At 63.1% G+C, this 18,104-nt stretch overlaps 1 protein-coding gene across 2 annotated transcripts in view; it reads right to left on the reverse strand.

Annotated features, from left to right (window-relative positions):
* Window positions 1-944: 944 nt before the first annotated feature.
* FAM214B (family with sequence similarity 214 member B) overlaps window positions 945-18,104 on the reverse strand; it is a 28,241-nt gene continuing 11,081 nt past the window's right edge. The window contains exons 3-11 of one of the 2 annotated variants that reach the window (XM_026040245.1): window positions 7,069-7,180; window positions 6,275-6,476; window positions 4,597-5,854; window positions 3,603-3,661; window positions 3,147-3,243; window positions 2,648-2,806; window positions 2,314-2,382; window positions 1,770-1,975; window positions 945-1,361 (exon numbers count right to left, since the gene is read on the reverse strand). In XM_026040245.1, coding sequence (XP_025896030.1) covers window positions 1,208-1,361; window positions 1,770-1,975; window positions 2,314-2,382; window positions 2,648-2,806; window positions 3,147-3,243; window positions 3,603-3,661; window positions 4,597-5,676 — 1,824 coding nt within the window. In that variant the 5' untranslated portion in view covers window positions 5,677-5,854; window positions 6,275-6,476; window positions 7,069-7,180 and the 3' untranslated portion in view covers window positions 945-1,207. Of the gene's footprint in view, window positions 1,362-1,769; window positions 1,976-2,313; window positions 2,383-2,647; window positions 2,807-3,146; window positions 3,244-3,602; window positions 3,662-4,596; window positions 5,855-6,274; window positions 6,477-6,593; window positions 6,656-7,068; window positions 7,181-18,104 lie in introns of those variants that run through there. The other variant, XM_026040254.1, reaches the window with a different exon arrangement.

An 18,104-nucleotide genomic window follows, 5' to 3' on the forward strand; every position in this document is an offset into this window, starting at 1 on the left:
AGAGGCGGGCGCGGAGGCGGCGCTCGGTGTCAAAGCAGCGTTTATTGAGACGGGAACCGACGTGCGAGGAGCGCGGCCGCCCGGCCCGGCCCCAGAGCCGGCCCCGCTCGCTGCCCTCGGCGGGAGCCGGGCTGGGGCTGCCCCCGGCTCCGCCGCGGACGGGCCCCGGCCCCTGCCCCGCGCTGCCCACAGGCTCCTTGGCCACCTCTCTGCCAACCCTTCCCCTCCTCACACCTCCAGCTCCACACAGAGGGTTTGACTCCCTCTGCTCTCCCTCTTGGCCCTACTCCCCCAGCCCGGCCTGGCCTCCTCTGCCTGCCCTGCATCCTGCCCTGGGCCTGTCCTTGTCCCAAGGATGGTCCTGGCAGCTGCAAGGGCAGCAGGAGTCACCGCACGCACACGGACAGCCGGGGGGGATCTCCCCTTTCTCTTACAGCCTCCAGCCGCCCTTGGTGGAAGAGCTGCCCCTGCTCTCCCAGGGATTGTCCCAGGTCTCCGTGTCACAGCCCCAGCCACCTCGCTCCCGGCCCCAGCTTCCTGGGAGCTGCCTGCCCTGAAGGGGGGACAGGGCAGCCCAGGCCACCCAGAGCAGGGCCCAGCCTCCCCCGGCTTTTAACACTGCCCCCCAGCCGGGGACACTCCCCCCACTCAGGGACAGAGAGCAGGGGTGACCCACAGCCTTGCCCCACAGCCAGCAGCCTCACACTGCTGCACAGCGCCTGCCCCGCTGCGGGGACATCATCCCGTGCCCGCCAGGCCAGGACCCCTCAGGAGCTCTGGGGAAAGGGCTTTTGATCCCCAGCCGCAGCCTCTTCCACACTCCCAGCAACAATAAATACTAATAAATACGAACCCTTCTGCACTTCCCGCACCCCAGCCCCGTGCCTGGCCCAGGCAGCCTTGCCCCGACACCCTGCTCCTCCCCAGCCACATCTGCGAGCTCGGAGCAGCAGGGGCAGGACCCAGCCCTGGAGCACAGGGACTGCTCCCCGGCCTCAGCCTCTGCTGGCAACCCCCCTTGGAAATCGCAGCCCTGCCCCAGGGCAGGGCCCCGTGTCCATGACGCAGGGCAGGACGTGGCCAGGGGAGCAGGACGATGCTCCAAGGCGGTGTCGCTCTCGGGCCCTCTTCTTGTCTCACTCTGAAGCACGGGGCTGGATGCTCCCCAGCAGCTCTGGGTCACACAGCAGGTCAGGCGGCTCCGCGCTCAGACCCAGGGCGAGTAGCAAGGGTTCCTTGGCATCTCCGTGAAGGATTTCAGTTCATAGGGGATCCCCGAGTCGACCTCGATGGACTTGCGGGAGAAGAGCAGCCGGATGGTGTCATGAAGGTAGATCTTCCCCGACTTGGAGCTGTGAAACCTGCGCGGGGAGGAAAGCAGAGGAACCTCAGCCTTGCAAGCAAGGACATGGGGGCCTCAGAGGGACGAGGTGGGATCAGAGCAGGGCAGGGGGCAGAGCTCCAGCTCAGGAAGCTTCTTCCCACCATCTCCCTTGCCTATTTCTGCTCAGTCCACGTGGCTACCACTCTGCCCGCCTCCTGAGGGAGGGAGGCCACTGTCCCAGGGCAGGACAGCATCTCCAATCTCTCTGCAAGCCTTCTAATGCAGACGGCCACCATTCCCTGCTATAGCCCAGGGCTACCAAGTCAGGCCATCCTCCCGTGACAGCAGCAGGACTATTTTTGGAGGTGACAAGGATGCAAAGGAGTGGGGCCTGGGAGCCCAGCACCGAGCCCAGACCCAGTCTGTCCCTCCCAGCCTGCCCTACCTCAGGTGCATCAGGTAGCAGAGGACCCTTCGGGGTTGGCCAGCGCCTGGGGGGTGGTTGGAGGTCACGGCAGCCCCCTCCTCTTCCCCCACGGGCACCAGGAAGATGCGGTGGCGCAGGAAGGTCATGTGGTTGGCCGGCATGTCCTGGAAGTCGTACGTCACCAAGAACATCTTCACCACAGTCTTGTTGGGGTTAAATAAGGTCTGGGAGCGGAGATTGGAGGGGAGGTCAGATGAGGAAGTGGCCAGGACATGGGCTCTACCCCCATGCTCCCATTTTATTCCCATGGCACCCACCTGCTCTGCTGTGGAGACTCCAGCCCCTCCTCAATATCCTTATGCCTCTCATCCCCCTGCATCCCCCCCTCATCCCCCTGTCCCTGGGGACCCCACACTTCCCTCCAGAGCGCTCTCCGGGTGGACCTACACACGCTCTGCACGGAGCTTCTGTCCCACCAGAACAACCAAACAGAGCAGCTCCAACGCAACGGGACCCACCCAGACCTCTGCATGGTGCTACCAGAGGCCGAGAGATGACTCACCACTTGGATGGTTCCAGCTTTGGGGACACTGTAACCCTTCTTTCCCAAGGCCTCCAAATCAATCACTCCCTGGGCAAAAGAAACAGCACGTGAGAGAGGGCAGCAGCTCCCAGGGAGCCTACCCGGGTGCTGATGTGGGGCCCAGGGCCCCTCTCACCAGCACTCAGTGGGACAAGGCAAGTGGGGACAGGCTGCAAGAGGGTGCTCAGCTCAGTCTCCATGTGGCCCAGAGGGAGGAACAAGGGGCAACCCAGAGGTGATGGCAGAGGACACCCCGTGCTGGACATGGCCCTGGCCCGTGTCCCCCCGGCCCAGCCCTTCCTCACGAGCATACCAGGAAGGGCGAGGGCGCGCTGTGTTCGGAGATGTCGAAGTAGGTGACGTCGACGGGCAGGGTGGCATGTTGGGGACAATAGGAGCCACTGGCTCCGATCTCAGCGGTGAAACCCTCGATCCTTCCCGACGGTGCAAAGCGGCCCTTCAGGATAGACTCCTGGGACAGGAGGGAAGCGTTACAGAGTTATAGACCTCCAAACACGCGGCCTGCCCCTCAACACCCATTTCCCCCAGGAGCACCCATGGCTGTCCTCACACAGCTCTGGGCTCGCCCGGGACTGCCTGTGAGGCACCTGTTTCTGAGACAGGCTCCATGCTTGAATGCCAAGAACAAGTGCGAGCACCCTAGTGCTACCAGTCAGCAGCAACCCTCTCCCTGGGGGGCAAGTTCAGGGCTGGGATGTCCTGCTGGGGACAGGTGCCACTGCACAGAACCGACCCCTGCCCGCAGGGCTCCCTCCCACACGTGTGGTCACAGCCCGGGTCGCAGCCCTTACCTCAAAGTTGCCCAGCAGAGCGTGACTGACAGTGGTGGTGGCCCAGGAGGCCGCGGAGGAGCGGGTCGTCCTCCGGAGGCTGCTGCGGAGATGCCGCCTTGGAGCAGAGGGAGAGCATCAGTGCAGGAGCGGAGAGCAGGCAGCCCCATGCTCCCCGCGGCCCCAGGGATGGGGCCCTTAGCGGGCAAACAGGCCCTGCCCCTCTCTCTGGGTCCCCCTCTCTCTGTAACAGGTTCAACAGACTTTCTCCCTCCACAAGGTGCAGCAGAACCTCCCCTCCGCCCCACACGGGTCTCATGGCAGGGAGGCGCCAGGGCAAGGACAGGGATTTACCTCAGCCCTGGCCCTCCCAAGGGGCTGTAGGGTGCTGGGAGCCCGGTGTCCCCAGGGACCACGTGCTGCCCCCAGGGCCCTGCTCCAAGGTGGGGAGGGCTCCCGGGGTGCCGGGACACTCACGATTTGAGGCGCAGCCCACTCTTCAGCCTCCTCCCGACCGCAGTGCAATCTGCAGAGCTCTGCGGGGAAGCAAGAGCAAGAGCAAGGGCAGCGGCCTCCCCAAGGTGCCAGCCCCACAGCAGCCCCAGGGCATCAGCCGGGCTCCCACGTGCAGCCCCTGCCCATGCCAGCTGTCCCTGCTTGGGACAGGGAGCTGCCAAACCAGCACCTGCCCCCAAGGCCGGGTCCTCACCCTGACCAAGGGGCTCCGCTGGGGAAGGGAGTGTTGATGTCCAGGCCTCGCTCAGCCGCTTGCCCCCCACGCTGCATAGCGGGTCTCCCAGCTACCCCCATTCGGGCAAACAGGGGAGGAGGCAATGGTGCCCTCGCGCTGGCAGGGACATGCAGAAAGGGCCCCCGGCACATCCCAGCGAACGGTGCCACGTACCAGGAAGCTCCCCGGCCAGTCTGGGTCGAGCCCCAGCGCCAGGCGGTTCATGCAGAGCTGATGGCAGCGCCGCGGGGCGCAGGGCTGCACTCGCCCACCCTGCCCGCAGCCACTCTGGGGGGCTGCAGCTGGGGCCACTCTGCTGCCTCCTTTCACAGGGTGTCCCCTTTTCAGGGATTTTCCCTTCTGGAAGCCGCACAAAGGGCTGCACAACACAAAGGGATGACGGAGCTGCCCGGCGTGACCAAGCTAGAGGCTTGGGGGAAGCTGCCGGAGGGCCCCGCTCCAGGAGGGCAGTGCGGGGGGGCAGGCAGGCTGGGGGCAGCCCCCCAAAGGGCACCTGGGCAGAGACAGTGCTGGGCCATGTCGGGGGCACTGCCCGTGTCCAAAGCACCCCGCAGGGTGCTTGCCTCAGGGCTGGCCAGCAGTCGCTGCCTGGCACTGGGCACCATGCAGTGGCACTGGGACAGGCCTGGCTGCTGGGCCACGCTGGCCACATGCCCACAAGCTCAACCCTGAGCGCCGGGCGACCCCTGCCTCTGCCCGCACTCCATGGGTGACGCTCACCTTGGCCGCCGGCAGCAGGTGGTTCCAGAAAGGGGCACCCTTGGCATCGGTGCTGCGGCACGCCGTGGGCACGGGGTGGCACGGCAGGGCCCTCTTCTTCCTCGCCGGCACGGACAGGCTCTCGTCCTCGGAGCAGGAGTCAGCCGCGGCCTCCCCAGCTGGCAGCAGCTTCCGTTTGGCTGGGCAGCTGCTCCCGCCGAGCCGGCTGCTCCCGCAGGGCGTCTTCTCCAAGGGGCTCCGGCTGCTCGGCTCGGGGCTGAGCACTGGCTCAGCGGCTGGCGGCTCCTTGCACCCGTTGGCCGTCACTGGCAACTCCCCCTCTCTGCCAGTCCTGCTGTCTGGCTTAGCAGGGCTCTCCCCCACCTTCTCTCTCTTCCCACCAGAGTCTGCCTGGGGGGGTTGTGCAATATGGTGCAATTCAAGTTCAAGTAGGTTGTGGCCACTCGCCCGCTCCCCGTTCTCCCCGCAGTCTCCAGGCTGATGCCCTGGCAGGTCGGGACAACTGTCCCTCGTGTGCAAAGTACTGCAAGCAACGTGCTGTGGCCAGGAGGCCGAGGCATCCGGCAACCTGTCCCCTGTGGCGCCCTTGGGGCTGCGGCTCGGGCTGCCCTCGCAGCGGTGCTCCACCACACGCAGCCCGCTGTGCGAGAAGTGCTGCGCGGAGCCGCACAGCGACAGCTCCTCCACCAGCAGGCCGTCCTCAAAGGCATCGTCATCATCCGGGGAACCTTGCCCAGGCCCCCCATCCCGCCTGCCCTCGGCGCCCCCGCCGCCCCAGGGAGTTCGTTTGGGATCCCGCGTCCCTTCCGGAGTTCGCTGCTCGGGGTATCCCCGCTTAATGGCTGCCCGGCCGCCTGTCCGTTGCTCCGTGCCCTCGGAGGAGCTGGAGAGGTGGGAGAAGATGGAGACCTGGTAAACCTTCTGGCGCTTGATCTCTGTCTCGTTGTAGCCCATGAGGATGCTGCGGCGAGCGCAGCGCTGCGAGGAAGGCTCCAAGGCCGCCTCTGCCCGCGGCCGGGACAGGTCAGAGTCCGCGCTGCGCCCTGGGGGCAGGGCCGTCTCCGCGTGGATGTGCCGCATGGAGCCTCACTTGGCTGGAGCTCGAGCGGAGCCCGAGTCAGAGCAGCCCATACGGCAGCAGGGGAGGGACGTGAAGCGCGCGGGGTGGCTGTGAGGAGGCTGCGGGTAGGAGCTGCAGCCACCCTGCTCAGGACGTCCGGGTGAACCCTCTGCTACGGAGTGCGCTGCAACACAGCATCTGCAATCACAGAGCAAGAGCAAGGAGATCAGCCCGAGATCCCGGTCCTCAGCCAGCCTGGATAAACACTGGAACAGCCACAAGACCCGAAAAGATGGGATCTCTGCAGAAAAATTCCCCCCAAGCTGTGGAGCTCCAGAGCCTGATAAAGAGCCTAGGTTTGGCAGCTCTGACTTCAGCCTGACCCCAGAGCTCTGTCCTGCTCCCACGTAAAACCTTAGGGGCAGGTATGTGACAGCGAAAACAACCCTCAAGTGGGTCAGGCTCCCCAGGGACTGAGGCTGCAGGGTATTTTACTCCCCACAGTGATGGGGATAGGAGGGTGACAGGCCGAGGCAGTTGGGCCCAAGGACTCAGGGTGGGCCAAGTGATGAAAGGGGCAACGTGCTGCACTGCAGCCCGTCCTGCCTCTGCACTCACCCCTCTGCAGCAGGACCCCGCTCTGCTCCAGCCTGGGCTCCCCGTCCTGCAGCGGAGAATTGTTGGCACAAGCAGCTGATGATACCTGCCAGCCGGGCACCCCCCAAAAGCGGCCTGGCTGCCGGGGACAGGCTCCCACCATCACGGGGCGCCTCCAGACCTCCGCACTGTCCTCTCCAGCTCTTCGGTCTCCACAGGGGCTCTGGTGGGGAAGGAGGGAGGAAGAGCAGGGCTGCAGGAACTCAGAAGCTCATGGAGAGCAGGGCAGGCAGGAGGGCACCACCTGCCTGTGGTGTCACTCAGGCAGAGCAGTACTCACATTCAGTCTCTCTCCACCCCCCGAATCTAAAGACGACATCCATCTGCAGGCCATCTCAGGCAGTATCATCAACATGATTTCCGCTTAAACCACAAACACTTTAAGCTAAGCTGTGAATTCTTGTTGCTTTCTTGTATTTTATATCCCTTTTGCTTGCTTACCTTCATGAAAACTTGTGCTTCCAGGCAGATTCCTACTTATTTGTGGTGACTATTTCACAGCTTGTGCATTCCAAGATGCTGCAGATCAGCAGCACCCCCAGGCTACAGGTCTCATGTCCACCTCCCAGCCCTTTTGCCCACAGCACCCACCACTTTGTGGCCCTGCATACAAGAGCTTGCAATTTCCATCCCCTAGTAAGAAATGTCTGTCAGGAAGGCAGAACCCAGGAATCTGCCAGCCCTGAGCCACAAGGGCTCCCCACCAGCTTCCCCCAGAGCAGAGACAGCAGCCCTTTCATGCGCACAGCACTCACCTGCTCACAGCTGCCCTTGATGCTCGAAGGGGATGTGTAGATTCAATGTGGCTTCCTGGGCACGGCCACAGCTCCCCTGCGGTCATAATCCACCAGCACTGTGCCTTGATGCCTAGGGGAGGCCAAGGAGAGGAGTGAGCCTGGGAGCAACCCGTGACACGAGGCCTCCACAGCGAGCACAAGCCCTGAGGAACCTCTACCCCTAATGAGGCTGAGGGTAGAGGAACGGGGGGTAAAGGGGGCAGCGCTGCCTGTGGCTGGGCCCACACACTCCCCACCTCTCCTCCCAGCTGCTGTGGGTCCAGCTGGCTGTCCCGAGTGCAGGTGCTGTCCTGGAGGCAGCCCTGGCCTCACGTATCCCCACCACGCGCAGGCACCACTCAAGCTCCACATGAAGGTCACGTCCCACCACCCCCCGCATCAGGCGCTGCGGGATCTGTGTCCCCCAGAGCCACTGTCCTCCGAGCAGGGTGCAGATCAGCACCCAGATAAGAGAAGTTCATGCCCCATTTCCCAACCAGCCAAATCTCCAGGGCACAGCACCAGAACAGAAGCAGCTGGGCCAGATAGGTGAGCAAAATCCATGAAGAGATGCTCAGAAACACCAAACACCCAGATGTCCCCCATTCTGGCACCCTGGTACTGCAAATTCTGCAGGTTAGAGTCTTTCCAGCTGGAGCCCTAGCCCAGCAGGGCACCGGCAGTGCTCGCTGCAGCGCTGGCGCTGACCCTGGCTAGTCTTTCATTAGGCTTCCAGTGGCATCTGTAATTAATAGGCACTTGCAGCCAGTCCCCGAGAGCAGAGCAACCCGAGAGCCACGGCCAGCGGTGCCAGGGACAGGGCATCGCTGGGGATCCGCCAGGACCCGGACGCGACACACGAGCTCCCTGAGTGCACGCACAGCCGGGTGACCCGTCCTGTGGCACCACAAGTGCCCCAGCTCAAGCTCCATGGGCAGCCATTCATACAGACGCTTCCCCTGGCCCCCTGTGTGGGGAGGTCCGTAGGACCAGGTGAACACCCACGGCTTAGGGCCACGGGCAGCCACTGTCTCTTGGCCAAGGTCTTCCAGCACCCAGCTCCACAGCTCTGCTCTCCACATCTCACCCGGCTGGGCTCAGGGAAAGGGCCTGGAAGCCCCCAGAGCCAAAGGGGCAGTGGGGAGGGAGCAAGTCCTAGGTGCTGGCACAGGGACACTCATGTTCCAGCACACTGCGGACACTGAGCTACCAGACCCCAACCCACCCAGTCAGGTCCGAGGGCTGGCGACCTGAATGACCTGTTGGCCTCATTCCTACCAGCACATCAGGGAGGACACAGAATAATCAGACTGCAGCTCCCACCTGCAGCAAGAGGGCAGGGTGGCAGGAAGGGCTCCCAGCCGGGCGACGCGGCAGCCGGGCTGCAGCCGAGGGCTCCGACCTGCAAAGGGACCTGTTGCCTTTCTGACTATTCTGCCCCTGCCAAGGGATGGGACAGGCAGAGCCCTCGGGAAGCAGGAAAAGTTTCTGTGAGGCCCAGGGGATGGCAGCAGCAGCGGCAGGGCTACCAGCACAGAACGACCTCCGTGGAGCCTGCGGGAGCGCTACAGCCCGAGGGATGGGAAGCGCTGACAGCACCAGCCCAGGTGCCAAACCGGCAGAGCACTGCTGGAGGGAGGTTTGCTGCTCCAGCAGCAAACTGTGCCCAAGGGAGAGCCGGAAGGAGTGGAGCTGGCTCTGGCTCGCCAACCCCAGCTTCAGGTCAAGGGGAAGGAGCCCACACTCAGTGGAAACAGGGAGAGGGGGAAAAAAGATGATGCAGAGAGAGGGAACATCAGTGCCCCACTGCAGAGGCAGGTGCTGCTCTCCTGCTGTCCCAGATTTACGCAGCTGCAGAGCCTTGCTCTGTGCCGACGCCTGTGCAGGTAGCAGGGAGGAAGCCCCAGCCCAGAAGGGAAGGACGGGGCGAGAGGGAGCGCCCGGCCGGAGGCTGCCAGCCCCACAGGCACCCGAGAGGGCCCCTGCAGACGGGAACCCCGCGCGTCCCTCTGCAGGCAGCCCGCCGCAGGGGACAGCGCGCGGCCGCACCGCGGCGGGAGCCGCACCTCCTCCCCAGGGCCCCTCGGCCTCGCTGGGGGCGACGCCAGCCCTGCGGGGCCCGAGCCGGGCAGCACAATACAAGGGTGCCCGGCGGCGCCCCGGCTGAGCCCGCGGCCCCGCGCGCACCTCGGGGCGAGCCCCGGCGCTGACAATGGCTCGCGGGTGGCAGCGGCCCCTCTGCACACAACAGCCACCTGCGCGGGGCTCCCCGCGCGTCCCACCAGCCGCCCCCCGAGCGGTGCCATCCAAGCGGGAAAGGCGGCCGGAGCAGCGGGAGCAGCCCCTGCCTGCCCAGCCCAAACCTCAGCGGAGCCCTCAGGCAGGAGTCTCGGGAAGTGCGGGATCTGGGCGGCCGGATCGGGTCGCTCGCAGCAGCCGCTTGTGGGGAGCACGGCGCAGGTTGAGGACAGACCTTTGTCTCTGCCTGCCTGTCTGTCTCGCTCGCCGCTGGAGGAGGAAGAGGGGGGCGGTGGGGGACAGCGAGCAAAGATAACACCCCTAGGAGGGATGTCACAGTCACGTTAATCACTCGGAATTCCAGCCAACACAGACCCGGGTGCTGCAAATATGGGCAGCAAATGGAGATGCTCAAAGCTCTGAAATAATTGGATCCTTTCACGAGAGCCGAGCCCAGAATCTAGCACAGGAATTCAGTCCCCGCTGGAAGTCGAGAGATCAAATACACCGAGAGGCAAGCACGGCGCAATCCGCAGGCACGGCGCAATCCGCAGGCACTGCCGCATCCCGAGCCGCAGCCGTCGCCCCCTTCCCGCCCCCGCCATTCCTTCGCACTGCTCCGGTCCCAGGTATCCGCTGGGCACCGCAACGGCGCGGGAGCCCCGCGGCGCAGAGCCCAAGCCCTTCCCCTCCAACTTACTGCACTTGTGGCAAGGTGCGGACAAGGCTGCCGCTGCGGGGGAAGAGGGGCTTGATCGGAGGCAGGCGGCAGCCCCGCAGCCCGGCCGGGCGCAGGGGCGGCCGGCGGAGAGGAGCCCCCGGCGGCCGCGGGGCGCGCGCCCGGCACACGCAGCCGCCCGCCCAGCGCCTCGCGCCGCTGAAAAGGCACCGAGGCTTCTGCCAGAAAACAAAGAGGCAGCGGCAGAGCTGGGGGTGGGGAAAACTCTCTGCTGCCCGAGAGGATCCCTGCGGAGCCGAGCGGAGGCTGCCGGGCTCCGGCATCACCGCTCACCCTGCCAGCCCGGGCAGGCGGCCACTCACCCCGCCAAGGCGCTCCGGAGCGGGGCCGACCCCGGGTCCCCTCGGCCAGGAAAGGCAGAGCGGGAAGAGCTACAGGACGCGAGGCAGGCCCAGGACAACAGCTGGCCACAAGGGGAAAATTCCTGCGGGCTCGCGGTGAGGAGTGCAGCTTTGCCCTCGGGCCGAGCGCTGCGTGCCACCGCTCCCCAGGGGACAGCGCGGCCACCGCCGCATGGCGAGCCCCACGGGAGGCTGCTTTCAGGGGTGCCACAGTCCAATCGGCCTTGTGGGAGGGTCACCCTTTGTGGAAGAGCCACCTCTTGTGGAAGAGCCACCCACGGGAAGGAGACCATCGCTTGCTCCGCGCCCAAAGCAAGGTCCTGGTGACCCCCATCCACACAGGGGCTCCATGGGCTCCACTTCAGCCTTCCGCCAACCTCTGAAGGCAGCAGCCCAGGCAGCCCCAGTGGCCACACAGACCCGCTGCTCCGTTCCAGGCCTCGCTGCCAGCTGGAACCAGGGGATATTTTCCAGCGCTAGCAGTTGCCAGGTCAGGTGGACACGCACCCCGGCCCTGGATGGCCACAGGAAGCCTCAAGGGTGCTGACGGAGGGGCAGGACACACTGGGTGACAGGGCTGCAGAGGGGGGGCCCGCGAGGGAGCTGATGCCCAAAGCGCTGGGGGACAAGGGCAGGACAACCTGAGTGGCCGGTGGCGACAGCATCTCTGCCGCCCGTGCCCTGCTCCCCAGATCAACGCCTGCCTCCTGCTCCCCCCATCCTACACAACCCTACGCCTTCCCCTCGCCTTTCCGAGCCAACACAATCACTCCCCGTCTCCCCACCAAGATCCACACTGCTTGCGGCCGGGCACACGGGCCACCGGCTCCCCAACACACTTGCCAGGGCAGTGTGGCTTGATGTCCCTACAGTGCCCTGTTCCTCGCCACCATGCCAGCCCCTGTGCCCACCACCTGCAGCCCTGCCCTGAGCACAGGCAGCCCCACAGGCCCTTGCCCTGTGCTCCATCCCCTCCTGGTCTCTGCAGCAAGTGCTCTAACCAGCCCTCATCTTCTCCATCCCATCCTTGCTGGCCCGAGCCTCTCTGCTCACAACTCACCAGACCCGCCGAGGAGCCCTCGATGCCCATGCAGGACGGCAACAGGAACATCCTTCTTCCCATGCCCCCTAAGCAGCCCCAGGAGCAATGCAGAGCAACAGGGACAGTCGCAGGGAGGCTGCGGTACCTGAAGCAGCTGGAGACACGGGTCTCAAAGCTGAGCGGTACAAGGGGGAGCCGTGCTGAGACGGGTGCAGGGATTGCGGGGCCCCTTCCCGTGCAGGGATTGCGCAGCAGCGGGCGCCGTGGGAAGGGCCCTGCTTGCAATATACTTCCCCCTCACCGCAATGGCCCTCCGAGGGAGGTGCTCGGGCCTTCGTGCAGCACCTCCAAGCTGCAGCTTGCAGATAAGGCTGCAGCTGCAGGGGCGACGTTCAGCGTCTTGTCCATTGCCTGTGCTAGACGTTGGCATGGCACAGAGGGGAAGAGGTGCCCTATACACACACACATCCAGCCCCCTGATTTGCCCCTTTCAGATGAGACTTAGAAAGTCTCAAGTCTAGCCAAAGCGGGGACACCCAAGAGGTATTTGGGCTCTGTACTTGCTTGACTGCAAAGGGTTATCACAGAGAAATTTCCATGCTCAGTTCAACATCCCGCACCTTGTCAGACGAGGGCAAGGGCTGCCCTTTCGGCAAGCCCAGAGGAAGGGAGAGGGCAGAGGGCTGCTGGGGCAGCAGGATCGGCTGTCACCACTGCCACCCGAATACTCGCACTGCTGGCAGATGAAGTGTCCCATGCGAGAGGGGGGCCCCAGGAGAGCTGCCCTGGGGCTCTCAGGGAGGCACAGCCCGCATGGACCACGCGGCGCAGCCCGTGCCGACGTATCGGCATCCTCCGTCCCCGCGGAAACGGCAGGATCAGGGCTGGGATCAAGCCACAGCCGCATCCCCAGACAACCTTCCTGCACAAAACGAGGTGACTCTATCCCACATAGCCCTCACAGCTTTCCAAGGAATCAGCTGCTCCCAGGCCATGCAGCGATCTATCCGTGCACACGGGACGGACCTCAGGGGCCTCTTGGCTCAGCCCATCAGACCCTGCTGCTCTCGAGTGTTGTAAGAGGGATACCCAAGCAACGCAACAGCGCCCAGGGCAGGGTTGAGCAACAAGGGCCTGCGAGGAGGTGCAGCCGGGGAACGGAGCAAACGGAGCTCTGTGACCCCGGGCAGCCCAGCACCAGCAAGCCCAAGGGACAGGCCTAGACGGGCCACTCGACAAGGGATCTGCAGACAAACACAGGCCTGTGGGAACCTCCCAATAGTGCAAACCCACCTAGAAGTGTCTTGGGGGTCTGAATGTCGGGGACATCCTTCCAGTTTCTGCCGGATGGGGATGCTCGCGCTGCTGCTGCAGGTCACTGTGCCCGGGCAATGCAGCCATGTGCAACCCCTTTTGCTCCAATTTGTTACCCTGGCATAGGGGGACGAGGCAAGCACTAAAAAACATTTCACGGTTATACACCAGACACAGGCTTCTGGAGCATTAGAAGCTATGGTCCAAGTTAGGCGGCTCAGTAAGTTGCAGAACGGAGCTGTTTCTGCAGACAAGGCTGACGAGGCTGCCAGCAGCCAGCCCTGCAGAAGGACAGGATCAAGAAAAGAGCAGCCATGAGAATAAAAGGCTGGCAAAGCAACAGAAAGTACTGGGAGCACGTAATTCTTTCCAGACTGTCCTCTGGGCTCCTCTCAGCCTCCATCTGCTCCCTATCTGCTTGGGATGGCCAGGCAGCCGGAGCCTTTGGAAGGACGGCTGGTACCTTCCCCTCCAATCCCCGCTGCCTCTGGACACCATAGGGGCTCCCCAGGGAAAAGGAACCCGGAGATCTCCCACCTGGAGGGCCGGGGCCGCTGCAGCCTCCCTGTGGCACGGGCAGCCCCTGGGGCTCACAGCCCCGGCCGAGCGGGGCTCCCTGCCCTGTGCCAGAGCCAGACTGTGCAGACCCTGCACATAGTGAAGAACTAAGCAAGAAACACAAAAACAGCCCGGTGCTCCGGAGAGAAGGATGCAGAGCAATGCGGTGGGCAATCCTGCTGCCTCCAACACCGCTGAGAGACAGACCCACGAGAAGGGCTGGTTCCTGCTGTGCCAGGACGCAGCAAAGGGCATTAACAGAAACCCCGCCCCGAGGTCTCTGCTCACCTGCAGGCGGGACGGTCCAGCAGAGCCTGAGCTGCGACACCGCCAGCTTCCCTGAGAAGAGCAGGTCTGTGGGATGACACAGGCAGGAGGGGACCTCATGGGGTCCCTGTCCAGCCCTGCTCCAAGCAAGGCTGAACTTGAGCAGGTTGCTCAAGACCTAGCACCACCAAGGGCAGAAAGCCTCCAAAGGCAAAGGTTGGTCTCCTTGTCTGGGTCTGCTCTACAATTTGACTGCCCTCAAGAGAAATATTTTTTTTTCCTAAAATCTGACAGGAATCTCTCTTGATGCATCTTGTGCCATTGCCTAATATTCTGTCCCTGGACACTTCCCAGAAGAGCCTTGTTCCAGCTTCTCTCCAAATCCCCACGGGGCAGCTGCAAGGAGATCCCTGTGCTTTGCCATGCCCTGCCCAGCCCCACTGCTCTCAGCCCCTGCTTCTTTGCTCCGACCCGCAGCCCCTCAGCTGAGCTCTCTCATTTCCCCCATCTGACTCACCCTGGGGAGCCCCAAGCCTCCTCCCACTGACACCCATCCAGCTTCAGGGTGGGGAAGGATGAAAAGGGAGAGAAATGTGTTAGTCTGCAATTAGTCACACACTGGACCTGGCAGCTTTGGGTCCGTGCAGGCCTCGGTGGCAGCCACAGCTCAGTGGGAGAGGTGTCACCTTGGGGACGCAGCCCCCGGCGAGCCGGGATGAGGATGGACATTTCAGGGAAGGGGTGGGAAGATCTGTGCAACGGCCACATGCTGACCTAGCGGCAAGGTGCGGATGCAGACCCAGCGTGGGGAAAAGCATCTCTCCTGCAACATCCATTCCTTGGAGGAGCTCTCAGCCAGGCTGGCTTCATCCAGCCCCGTGGAGATGCTAAGAGGCAAACTCTTTCAAGGGAGCAGGCACAGGAACTTAAGGAAAAATTTCTTGACACTGAGGGTAACAGAGCACTGGAATAGGCTGCCCAGAGAGGCTGTGGAGTCTCCTTCTCTGTAGATCTTCCAAACCCGCTTGTACGCAGCCCCATGCTCTGGGTGACCCTGCGTGTGCAGGGGAATTGGAGTAGATGATCTCTGGAGGTCCCTTCCAACCTTAAGGGTTCTATGACTCTGATCCTCGCCCTCAGTTCACCCTGTCCCCTTGGAGCAGCAGCAGAGGGGAATCTGCAAGAACCAAACTCATAGGCTGTGCCTGGGAAAGCAACTGACAGGGAAGAGGGAGCCGTCGCTGTGGCACAGGGAAGCCCCTCTGCCAGGCTCGGCTCAGGGACTCCACCACATCCCAGCCCAGCACGGAGCCTCCCACAGGCAGGCAAGCACCACGGCCAGCAAGGCCGCCCTGCTCTCCCCTGGGCACCTGCAAGCAGAGCGCGCTGCAGCACGCGAGGCTGCCACAGCTCGGGGCAGCCCCCGGCCCCAGGGCAGCTCCGAGGAGCACGGGAGCCTCTTAATCTCCATCCCTCCCGGCCAAGCGCATGGCCAGGGAGGAGAGCAGGGCCTGCGCAGCAGAGTCCTACAGACCTTTCAGACACAACTTGCCACAACACTGAAAAATCAGAGCGGGCTGTTTTGATTTCAGAACTGGATCCACAGCGCTGCTTGCCAGAGACACCAAGTATCTTGTTTTCAGTTCCTGTTGCAGCGTGCCCATGTCAGCCTGTACCCAAGGTGAATCCCAAGTACCTGCTCCAAGAGGTTTGGCTCTAAATACACAGAGCTTTAGCTTTACTGCAGTGGCACCATATGGCTCCAGGAAGCAAGGGGCAGCACCTTCTGAAGGAGCCAAACTCATTGGCGACCAGCTAGGAAAGACAAAACCAAGTCAGTCAAGCGCAGGAGCCCTCCGTGAGCCCCTCAAGCATCCTCACGTATCACGGCAGGGCTTTTGGAGCCAGCATCCCCCTGCACCCGCAAGCCTGCAGTGCATCCTCCCATACCGGTTCTTCCTGCATGCCATGATCACTCAGTACAAAACTATCCACTTCTCCTCCTCTGTCCCAGCAGGCATCGTTAGTTTTCCCATCCTCCTCCCACTCTCCGAGTGCAGGGGAAGGTTAGCGGACAGGATGTGACCAGAGCAGTGACCTGCCCCATTTGCCCAGGGCTGCCTGCACATCCCACAGCCTCCGGGGACAAGGATTCACCCCGTGCAGGGAGGCTGGGCTACCTGGTCACCCCCTCACAGAGCCTGTCTCCAGTCTCACCACCACAGCCCCCAGGCCGGCTGAGCGCTGAAGGCGGGAGCAGGCGGGAGCAGAGGGCAGGTCTGGCACTGGCCCAGGCCGCACGTGGCCGAGCTGCATCCCTGGGATCCCGGGTTGTTCCCTCTGCTGCGCAGCCTCTGCAAGGCCCGGGGCTCCCCTTGAGCCGGGTCCTGGGATGGCACCTGCCTCTGGCCTCCCGCTGACTCACTCCCTGTGATTCACCCCTTCCTCCTGCCTGAGTCACCCCCTCACGCCACAGCCCTGCCGCCGTCCTCAGGGCAAGGCCACAAGCTCCGCAAGGCAGCGAGGCAGGCGGGAAAACCGGCCAGGCCACCCCAAGCGCCCTGGCCTGATGCCGGGGCAGGGACGAGGCCGCGGGGGGGGGGGACGGGGCAGCAGGGCAGCCCGGAGGCGCTGCCATCGAGCACCGCTGTGATAAGGAGCTGGGGGAGGGTTTCCTCGAGGCTCCCAGGCGGCCTTCCAGGCAAAGCTGTCACCTTATCAGGCCTTGGGCAGCCTGTCCCCCACCCCGGCCCTGGGCGGCTTCCCCAGCAGGGCCACGGTGCAGCCCCATGTGCTCCCAGTGGGCCTGGAGACCTCAGGTGCAGCCAACAGCTCCCATCCAGGCCAGGCCCTTTCTCCGTCTGGGTCTCCAGCTGGCTGCAAGAGAGAGAGTCTGGAGCCCAAGAGCCTCCCTGGGAAGGAGAGCTGCAGCACGAGCGTCGCGGCTGCCGCGCGCTCCAGGCACCAGAGCCTGTCCACGGGCTCCATCAGCTGCGCGGGCGCCTGCTGCACCAATCCGTGCTTCTGTTTGTGGCAGCCACACGCCTGGAAGAGCCATTTCCCACCAGATATGGGGAAAAAGCACAGGGATCGGATCTCCTTTTACCCTTTCTGCCCCACAGCCTGTAAGTCAGACACAGGCTGATGGGGGGCTCCAATCATAACCACCCAGGAGCAGCCGACTGCAGCATTTTGTCTATAGCAACACACAGGTGACTTGGGCCAAGCATGGGGGCTCCAGCAGGGTCACAGAGCCCCAGTCGGGTCAGAAAGCTCTGACATCTGTGAAACCGAGGCCAGAGCAAACCCCTACTTTGGCTACAGAGAGAGGGACAACGTCTGAAGCTGCAAGGCCATGTATTTAACAGGGACAAAGAATGATTTTCTGACAAAGTTCAGGACTATATACAAAAAACTGCTGACCTGGTTAATGAATCTCCCTGGGTTTTTATGTGTATGACACAGACACGGCGCCTCCTGATCCTCTCAAGACACTCAAAGAGGGTTTCTCCCTTTTCAGGAGAAAGAAAACCAAAACAGAAAACAGGAATCCTATCCAGGGTGACACAGGGAGCTGGCGACTTCCCCCACCATCACCCATCCTTTTGCCAGGACCCTTCAGTCCCAGGGTCCCGTCTGGTTGGCGGGACGAGAGCTTTGCGCTGCTCTCTGCATGTCACCAGCAAGGTCAAAGGCAGAGCCACCACCATGGGCACAGTGCCACCAAGGTCACAGAGCTGGGTAAGCCCCTGAACGAAACCCAGCAGCCACCGGTGGGACAAGTGCAGTAATTAAGATGGACACACTCAAATCAACCTGTCAGTACCAGAAAAGACGGGCTCCCCTGCAAGCTCTGGGAGCCGGGACAGGAGGGAACCTCCATGAGCTCCTAGGCCAGGCTGGCTCCCTGCTCTAGCCTGCGCAAGAGGGAGGCTGAGAGCAAAGCCAAGGATGTGCCCCACGTCCAGTCAGAGCAGCTAGGGGACTGCTCCGATCTGAGCCAGAGGGCAACACTTTCCTACGATCAGCTCTGCATTTGTGAACCACAGATCTAACACTGCACCTTTAATACCCTCCTCCAGCCAGGCTCTGGGAAGAGCCAGCTAGGAGCCAGCTGAGCTATGCTTGCTTTTGAGGTCTCTCCCACACCAAGGAGGATCTCTTACAAATTCCTTGTGCTCCTCTTCTACAGCCCACGTGGCAGGACGGGGCAGCAGCGCATCCCTCCACAGGGCAGAGGGCACATATTTCAGGCCAGACGGCTGGGAACGGTAACAGAGAATTACAATTACAGAAAGAGAAGTTCAGTGTGAACGTGCATGAGGGAAGCTGCTTGTTTTAAGCTGAGCTTGAAACGCTTCCTGCTCACGAGGGCTGGCACAGAGATCACTAGCTTGAGAAACAGCAACCTGCCAAGGTAGAGAGGAAGTCCCTGCTTCCAGGAACCCCTGGCTGGGTCGTCCCTTTCTCAGCAGCTCTTTGCTGCCTGCATTTCTCCCTGCCCAGGGCTTGAATA

Source organism: Nothoprocta perdicaria, unplaced genomic scaffold (assembly GCF_003342845.1).
Source record: "Nothoprocta perdicaria isolate Ctin4 unplaced genomic scaffold, notPer1 scaffold_10, whole genome shotgun sequence".
NCBI lineage: Eukaryota > Metazoa > Chordata > Aves > Tinamiformes > Tinamidae > Nothoprocta > Nothoprocta perdicaria.